Genomic DNA, 9,417 nt, shown 5'->3' with positions numbered 1-9,417 from the left:
CCTCCCGCGCGCAGGGGCCGGGCGAGGGGCCGCAGGCCGGCGGGGGCGGGGCGGGGCGGAGAGAGGGCGGGGAGGGTGCGGGTGGCTGCGGCAGGCGGGCGCGGGGTGGGCGCGGGGCGAGCGCGCGGGCCGGCGGGAGGCGGCGCGCGCGGGCAACGCGCCCGGGAGCCGGGGGGTGCCGGGGAACGCGGGGTTTGACCCCCAGGGTCTCCGCCCGCCGCTTCTCCCCCGAGCGCCGCCCGCGGCGGGGAAGAGAAAGGGGCCGAGGTGGGGAAAGAGGTGGGCGAGAGGGGCCCGGCTCGCGAGCCGGGGACGCCGCCGCCCGGGGTCGTGGCCCCACACCCCGCCGCAGTTTCCCCCGCGGCCGCGGCCGTGAGGCCCGGGGAGGCGGCGGCGGCACGAGGAGGCGGCGGCGAAGTTTTGACAGCTGCTCCAGTTGTTGTTGTTGGTTCCGGGGTTGTGCGAGCGTCGGCCCCCTCTCTGGGTTTCTCTCTCTGGGCGGGCGCCTCGCTCGCTCGTTCACACAGTTACACACGCACGCTGGCTCTCCCGGCGCAGGGGAGGAGGAAGTTTTGCTTGTTGTGTATCACACACACACACACACACAACCGTGGCCGTAACGCAATGGCCGCGCCGGCGTCTCTCCCCCGGGGCGACACGCTCCACAGCCCTCTCAAACTCGCCGCCGTCTCACCCACACACAACTGCCTCGACGTCCCCCGCTCCCTCCCCCTACTCCTCAGGGTCCCCTGCCTCCGCCCCCCTCCCCCCCGCGTGCCGCCGCTGCCACTCACAGAACTCCCTCCGCGCCTGCGCCGCTCCCTACCTCCCGCGGACGCGCTGCGGCTGCCACTGCCGCCGCTGACCTCACCGCCCCCTCCCCCTCCTCCTCCCCCTCTGACTCCCCCGCCCACCCCAGGTCTCCCTCCCCTCCTCTGACGCGGCGGCCTGGGCCACAGCCGCGGCTCCGGCTCCGGCTCCGGCTCCGGCTAAGGAGAGAGCCAAACTGTGGATAAAAACATCCGGGATCTGGATCCAGAAAATACGGGAAGAGGGAGAAAAAAGGAGAGCTCTGTTAACACTCCAAAATATACTGTCATATAGAACAAGCCTGGCATGGTATAAAGCACGTTTCTGTCTCTGGTGCATTTGTTTTCCTTCTACATCTATCCCACATACACAATGTGCATAGAGATTGCCTAGCCTGAAGAGGACTTCACTGTGTTCATATACATTTGTTTTGTTTTGTTTTGTTTTAATGTATGTCTATGGAGAAAAAGAAATGGAGTGCAACTTCATTATAGTCTAATTCCAGTTATAGTTTCGTAGTATGTCATTTTAAAAATAATCCAGAAAAGGGGAATAAAGCTGTAAAACAGAAAGAACAACGATAATTTGAGAAATAAAACGCTAACAGACAAAATAAATCAATAAAAAACCAACAACTTGATTTTTTTTTTTTTTAATAAACACTTATGTAAAGACATCCTTTAAGGTAGGTGGAGCTCCCATCACAAATCACGGCCTCTACGGGACTACTGCCCCCAACCCGAGGAAAATGAGAGTAGGGACCTGGCAGGAGATCCATAAGGGGCAGCCTGGAAGCAAACTGACAGATGGGCCTACAACTTGATTTTAACGTTCACTGTGTTGTGATAAGGAGACAAAAATTGAAGTATTTCTAAGCCACCACTTATAATACATCAAAATGGTAAGAGAAAATCAGGGCTAGATTTAGGAAGCTTGAAATATACACTTCCTCAGAAAAAACAAGTTACAAATCTGGAATTCTGGGTTTATTCTAATATGGAGGTAACACTTGGACAATGCATTTTTCTATGCTTTCCTTTCCATCACTATTGATTAATATATGGGAATGAAAATATTATAGATTTGAATTGGAGGAAAATATTAAGACCTCTGAACCCTTTGAGAAAGAATTAGAGTAAACTATCATTTAATAAGCATTTACTCTGGGCTGGCACTGCTAAGCACTTTCTGATCATGATTTCTTTCAACCTTCACAACAACACCATTTTCATAAAAATAATATTTTTTTCCAGTAGTGTCATTCTGCTTCCTTTCCTCCCAATAGCCAGAATGTAAATTCTGAATTATATTTCCTATGTGGGAAATATACATACACTTTTATTTCCAGATCCTATGATGACTGAAAGCATAATTTTTGAAATGGCTGAAATGAGGAATATAGTAAGTCATTTGAATTCCTTCAGGATGTAATCCTTGCTGACCTCTTTAGACTTAACTAAATTCACAGGCAAGGGGGGTTTAGAGAGAAGCTGGATTGGTGAGTGCAAACTATAAATTAAAAACTCCTATCATATATAGAAAAATAACATGCATGATTAATAATAAATTTATGAAGTGGCATATTTAAAGTTTATTAAGTCCAAATATTAAAACCCACCCTTTTCCATTTTTCTGCACATTACACTTTAAAGTACACTTTTAAGCACTGAATTATTGATCCAAATGTTATATTTACCTGTGTCCAATACTAAAACTTAGAACAGTCATTTCCAACTGTGAGTTTAACATGCACAAAATTATACATCAGCATAATTTGCTTCAGTATACTTCTGCACTTTGGAGAATTTAAACATCAGTACTTGCAAAGTGCAAGTCACTCCTGCTGGAGATAATTTTTCAAAGGAAACAACAAGGAACTGAGAACAGAAAAGTAGGTAGAGTGAATGGCAGGGTAGAAATGGAGGTTTTGCAGTAATGTTTCTGGAAAGACAGAATATGATGAAGGTGAGTAAACCTTGCCTTAAATCTCCATTTCTTTGGCTACTACTCTAAGCAGAAAGGGTGTTAGGGTCTGTTTTAAAAGGATTGATAGCAGGTCATTTGGCATGAAGTTAACCTGGGCAGAGCAAAGAAAACTAACCCAGGATACTAAGGAAGGATTTAAAGAATACTTATTCAACATAAATAAAGGTTTTCTAAAGGCTTTTCCATTTTGGTCATCCAAATTACACTGCTCTGAGACCACAATGGCAAAAAATCCAGGGGGCAGGTGGCTCAAGTTCCTCAAAATTATAAAATGAGACAGGCACTGGGCATATAAAAGAAGGACCAAACACCAAGGAAAATTAGAATGTCTACTTTTAAATAAGTACACATTAAATATGCATTTTTAAAAATATGGTAGAAATGCATCAAACTGTTAACAGTGACCATTTCTGAAGGTTTGGATTACAAGAGACTTTCACTTTTTAAGTTATGTCTTTTTTTATAATATTTGAATCTTTCAGAGGGCATGTAGTACTCTTAAAATCAGAAAAAATAGACATGAAAATATTTAAAATGCAGCAGGAGGTTATCTGCAAAAAAGAAACCAATATCTCACAAAACTGTAAGCAAGGGAGATTCTCAAAAGATTCTAGCCAACAAGTGACAGTGAAGAAAAATTCATAGTGCAGCCTCTATTCTTCCTAATTGAAGATCTATAAAACATCATGGATATGGTGTTTAGAGTACAGTCTTTATTGCTTTATCTGTGTAAATGTAAAAATATTTATAAGGCTTTTTTCCAGAGGTTCTCTACTAAACGTCCCTCTCTTTCCATTTTCCTATAAAGTCCTAAATTCCTCAGGGTTTTTTTAGGAACCAAATTTTCACAGTTGTGGAAGGACCACTGAAGACTTACAATTTTTGTATGCATATTTTTACTATTAAAATATACTTAAAAAGTCTGCATTCATAGGAAATCAGTTTTGTCCTTCATTTTTTCAATAGAAACAGTTTTTAAAAGAATTTCAATTGCTTAAAATTATATTTAGCTCATGTTTACTCCATAGTGCACTTTTAGCTTTAAAACTTCATAATGCTTTGCCAAAGTTATTTCAGTAAGTTACACCATACCGTATATCTGTCTGATGGAAAAAAAGGAAGAAACCAACAGAACAAGCATCTTCAAAAACAATTTCTATATGAGAAAACGTGGCATAACTAGATGTTTTGCAGCACATTTGATATAGATCTGCATCTTGCCCTCCAGGTGCCCACACGTTAGACCTGGCAGTACTTAAGATAAACACAAAAAGGATAAGCAGGCAACTGAAAAATAAACATGAAAAAACATACAAATAGAAAGATTAAATATTTACAGCTGCTGTATACAAGAGCACAGTTTTAAAAAGAAATGTATCTCTGTGATACTGGAGGAAGGGCTGGAGTGGGAGGAGTCAGAGGGGACAGCTATCTATGTCTATTAAGAAGAGGGTGGGATACAGAACATTCTGCCAACAAGTGTTAAAAACTCTTAGAAATTCCCAAGTGACAAGGGGTGATTATGACCATTGTGGAAAAGGACACACACACATTCACATACACTTTCTTAGGTTCATCTCCTTTATAGATATACAGGACTACTGAACAGCCTATATTGATACCTACCCATCTTAGCAGCTCAAAGTTTATCTTGTTAGAAAATGTATACAGTGGGCTAATTTCTTGCAAACTCTTCCTGGCACACACAAAAAAAATTTCTTTGCCTTTCTTTTATGTCTAATAAGTTTATCTGAAGGATAAATAAAACTCTTCACAATGAATATAACAAGACAATGACCACACAGTAAAAAAGTAAAACTGAGATTTAGTAGTTCCTTGATTAGCTTGATCTAGATAGAGGCAGATCAAAAATTGTCAATCCAGTATTTGGGGCCTGTTTTATGAGACTGGATGTCTTTGAGAGTCAAAGTAACCAGACAATCATCAGATCTTCACTTTCTCCTGTACCTTGCACACAAACAAGGGTCTTACATGACAAAATTGTATACTTTTATGTCAGAAACAGAACTTGCAGCCCCATTCGAAGGCTAAATTCCTTGACATGGCTTACTAGGTCCTGGAGAGGCCCTGCCCTGCTACAGCCAAAAAGTGGTTATCTCCTCACCTCCCCCTTTCTTTTGTCCTCACCATGCACTCCAGCCTTTGGAAATACTTTTGGTGGACTATAAACTGAACTTTCACCATGCTGTCCCATTCCCACTACTTCCTTTTTCACCTAGCCAATTCCTCCTTTTTTTTTAGCTCTCAATTCAGACCCCACTTCCACCTCTGAGCTCTCCACCTCTCTGGGGATCTGGAGGGTCATGGGTCTCCCTGGATACTTCTTCAACACCTTGTGCTTCCCCAGTGTCAGCTCTCCTAGACTGTAATCAAATTACCTGATTAGTTGTCTGTATCCCACCGTAGAGACAGTGAGAGTTGTCTGGCTTATTCACCCTTCATCCCTACATTCAGCAATGAGCTTGGCACATTTATTGTATGCCAGCTCAAAAAACAGTTGTGGAATAAGTGAAGTAAATGTGAAAATGTATATTAAGTGTTAGAAAAGGAGCTAAGATGGTACTTTACAGAAGTGTTTATAGAATAAACTGTATCTTTATGGACAATGTGTATGTGCATACTAGGCTACATTTTGTGTTGGTTGTTACAGTTTACATTTCTATTATGATACAGGCAAGTCATCTTTGCCACCTATAACAAATATTCATTATGTGACCCTCTTCTCAGTGTTACAGGATTTCAGGAGCCTGGTATCAAGTATCATGCAGTCTCTGGAGGAGTCTCCAAAGTCAAAAGAGGTAAAAAGAATTGTCCATAGTCTTCAGACAAAGTATCTCCTTAGAAACACTTCTCTGAGGACCTCAAGGCCAAGATAATGTTGAGAGAAAAGTAATTACAGAATATCATATATAATATGTATCATACAATCCAGTTATGTAAAACTGTATAAATCCACAATTATGTAGGTACGTGTATAAATATATAAACAATGGCTATCTCTGGGGCTGGGATTCCAAGTGACCTTTACTTTCTTCTTTGTACCTTTCTTTTTAACTTTTATAATAATGGCTATCATTTCTACAAAAGCAATCAAGATGTTCTTGCAAAGAAAAAGTTTTTCTCCAAAAGTATCCCTTTTTAGCCTTAATTATATTTAACTTTCACTGTGATTTTTTTTCTTTTTGCTGTTATCATCTTGTCTGCAGAGATATTAAAATAGTGCCTACCATACTATCTTGACTTCAGAGTTCTATTTCTTGTTAGGGACCTCTGCCATTAAACAAAGTAAACACAGTTTTTCCAAATGAGAATTAATGGTATTGCTCTGGATTTCTCCTTGTCGTAAAAAATATATTCATCATTTTCATCATTTCCACCTGGTGCTGTACCTAACCCATCATATATTATATTAATTTGGTACAAATCTGTTTCCTTCTAAGTTCCTATCATTTTTGTATTCCTCATTACATTGAACAGAACGGGTGCTCAACAAATACTTGTTAAACTAAAACAGAAGCAATCATTACTCCATAGGCTTCTATATGAGGGAGGGAGGATGGATGCAAGGAAGATAAATTCTAAGGTGGAGGGTAAGAGTGGGAGGGAGATTAGCATTTAAATCTCAGGTAACCCACTCTCTTCACTTTGGTTGTCTACCTCCTTTGTCCCCTTTCACCTTCCCCAATGATCACTTTTCATTTCTCTGGGACTACTTCTATTTTTACATCTGCAGGTTATCAGCTTCTTTCCCTCCCTGGTCTTGAACTGCTTCTGCCAGCTCATAGCGTCATTATTTGGAAGAATTGTTGCACAGGCATGCAGCTGGCAGCCAAGAGCAGTCTCCCACACCTGAAACCTGAAAGTCAAAAAACCAACAGATGCCTTAAGGAACCCAGTGAACAGGCACAAACTGTTAGGATAGCCCCAAAAGGCAAAGGCAGACAGATAACGAAGACATGGCTAGTATAAAGAGACATGCAAAACAAATTACAAAAAAATAATTTAAAAAAAGCATCATCCTTCCATTTCTCTGTCAAAATAGAATAGAATACAGCAAAAATAAATAAATAAATAAATAAAATAAAATACAGCAGCCACACAGCTTCATCAGGAATTTGAAGTTGGTATGTATTTTCATCGAATTTCCCCTTCATTGTCTCTGAAGTTAAAATGAAACTGTTGGGCCTGGCACAGGCACACATGTATCTCAACTGCTGGACAATGTACACCTGACTTCTGCCTGTCATCAGGGCTACTCTGATTCTAACCATCATTCTGTGACCTCATTCGCTAACCCTGGTTCCATTTGCCCCTTGTGACTTAATCAATTAGAGATCTTGTTTTAGCTTCCAAGATTCAGGGGCCCCAACAATCCCATTCCTTTACAGAATCAATGTTGGATGTGGTTTTAGAGCTGAGCCCTCACCAGATCAGAGACAAAACCTTACATTACCCATCCTCAGACCTAAGTTAAAAGTGCCTATACATCTTGACTTCTCCAGATTACACTGATGGGCTTTTGCCTCCTTCTTTCCACTGACTTCTTGAGTAGGTTCAAAGATTAGTGTCAAGGGTGCCCCTGCTGCTGTTTCTAAAGCATGTCTTGAGCCCCTGACAGTCTGTCTTCTCTCCTCAGGCAATGGACAGCAGAGTCCCCTCGGCCCTGGAGCTGCCACAGCTGCTGGCCCGGAGCACAGAGCAAAGCACAAGGGGGCCAGGAGAAGGGAAGTACTTGCTAAGCAGCACAGCTGCCATCCAGACCCTGGCCAGGGTCATTCGGTCTTGTTTTGGCCCCTATGGCCGACAGAAGCTCCTGGTAACTACTAAAGGAGAAACAGTCTGCACAGGGTTTGCCATTGCCATTCTCCGGGCCTTAGAACTGGAACATCCAGCAGCCTGGCTCCTCCGGGAAGCTGCCCAAACGCAAGCAGAGAACAGTGGAGATGGCACGGCCTTTGTGGTTCTTCTGACGGAAGCCTTGCTTGAGCAGGCAGAACACCTGCTGCGGGCGGGCCTGCCTCGCCCTCTTCTCAGGGAGGCCTACGCAACAGCAACCTCAGAGATCCTGGCACGACTGCCTTCCTTGGTGATCCGATCACTGGGTCCTTTGGAAAATCCATTTTGGGCCCTCCATTCTGTAATGAATACCCACTCTCTGTCCCAGACAGACTTCTTGACCAAGTTAGTAGCCCAGGCTTGCTGGGCTACCAGGGAGCTGGATGGGAAATTCAAACCTGAGCGTGTCGGGGTGTGCACACTGCGCGGAGCAGCCCTAGAGAACTCGTGCCTACCCCCAGGGTTGGCTGTGTCTGGGAAACCCTGTGGGCAAATAGTCACAGTGGTAAGCGGGGCCAGTGTGGCTCTGTTTGCTTGTCCCTTTGGACCTGCCAGTCTGAATGCACCAGCAAGGGCTAGTCTCTCTAGTCCTGATGAGCTATCTAAATTCAGGAAAGGAAACGAACAATTGATAGAAAAGCTAGTAGCCCAGCTGTCAGCCATGGCTATTAATGTGGTGGTAGTATGGGGGGAAATTGATGAGAAGACCCTAATACATGCTGATAATCATGGCATCATGGTTATTCAAGCAAATTCCCGGAGGGAGATAGTTTACCTGAGTGAGGTGTTGGGCACCCCTTTGATGCCTCACATGCTTCCTCCACCGGTGCCAGGAAAGTGCCAGAGGGTTTATGAACAGGAGCTGGGAGAAGCTTTGGCTGTGGTATTTGAATGGGAATGTCCAGACACACCTGCCCTCACCTTGGTCCTCAGGGGGGCCACACCTGAGGGATTACGAGTTGCAGAGCAGGCTGCCTACCATGGCATTGATGCCTATTTCCAGCTGTGTCAGGATCCCAGACTGCTTCCAGGAGCTGGGGCCACAGAGATGGCTCTGGCCAAAATACTCACAGAAAAAGGAAGCAAATTGGAAGGGCCTAATGGTCCTGCATTCCTAGCATTTGCCCAGGCCCTGAGGTCTCTTCCTGAAACCTTGGCAGAGAATGCAGGCTTAGCCGTCTCAGATGTAATGGCAGAAATGCATGGAGCTCACCAAGCTGGAAACTTCCTAATAGGAGTGGGAGAAGAAGGGATAATAAATGTGGCCCAGGAAGAGGTGTGGGACACTCTAATAGCCAAAGCCCAAGGACTCCGAGTGATAGCTGATACAGTGTTACAGCTCGTGACTGTAAATGAAATTATAGTGGCCAGGAAATATCCCACACAAAAGCAGGACTTGGAACCTGATACTAAGAAGAAAAAGAAACTCCCAATTCCTTTAAGAAAAAATCTTTGAAATAAGTAGTGATATCCTTAATAAAATGGAGAGTGCCAAGGAGGGCACAGTCACACCAATATGAATGTTTGTCTTATTTATTCCCCCCATATTTGGTACAAATAGAGTCAGTTTCTTTAAGGGGAAACATCAACAACAACAACAAAAGGAACACAAGATAAAAGTCTTTTTCACTGGTTTACTTCCTTTTCAGATTCTTGGCTTTTTTCATTTCCTATTTCTCTCTATCAGATTCTGTTCCTTTCTTAAAATAAGAGCATGAATCAATTCTATTAAATAAATTTAAATTAAATACCTGTGCTTTGGTG

General features: G+C 43.3%; 1 protein-coding gene across 1 annotated transcript; it reads left to right on the top strand.

Moving 5' to 3' along the window:
* The first annotated feature begins 2,727 nt into the window (after positions 1 to 2,727).
* On the top strand, positions 2,728 to 9,112 carry CCT8L2 (chaperonin containing TCP1 subunit 8 like 2). Its single transcript, XM_037837600.1, has 3 exons — positions 2,728 to 2,775; positions 5,545 to 5,615; positions 7,454 to 9,112. The coding sequence occupies exons 2-3, from the start codon at positions 5,580 to 5,582 to the stop codon at positions 9,107 to 9,109; spliced, it is 1,692 nt and encodes a 563-aa protein (XP_037693528.1). The 5' UTR covers positions 2,728 to 2,775; positions 5,545 to 5,579; the 3' UTR covers positions 9,110 to 9,112.
* Positions 9,113 to 9,417: the final 305 nt, after the last annotated feature.

Source organism: Choloepus didactylus, chromosome 5, assembly GCF_015220235.1.
Source record: "Choloepus didactylus isolate mChoDid1 chromosome 5, mChoDid1.pri, whole genome shotgun sequence".
Lineage (NCBI taxonomy): Eukaryota > Metazoa > Chordata > Mammalia > Pilosa > Megalonychidae > Choloepus > Choloepus didactylus.
This window is presented reverse-complemented; position numbering and strand designations above follow the sequence as displayed.

Excerpts from the sequence above, each read along its gene's own strand:
- CCT8L2 (XM_037837600.1), top strand. The coding sequence starts at position 5,580 with ATGCAGTCTCTGGAGGAGTCTCCAAAGTCAAAAGAG. Across the intron at positions 5,616-7,453 it reads AGTCTCCAAAGTCAAAAGAG|GCAATGGACAGCAGAGTCCC; the intron begins GTAAAAAGAATT and ends TTCTCTCCTCAG.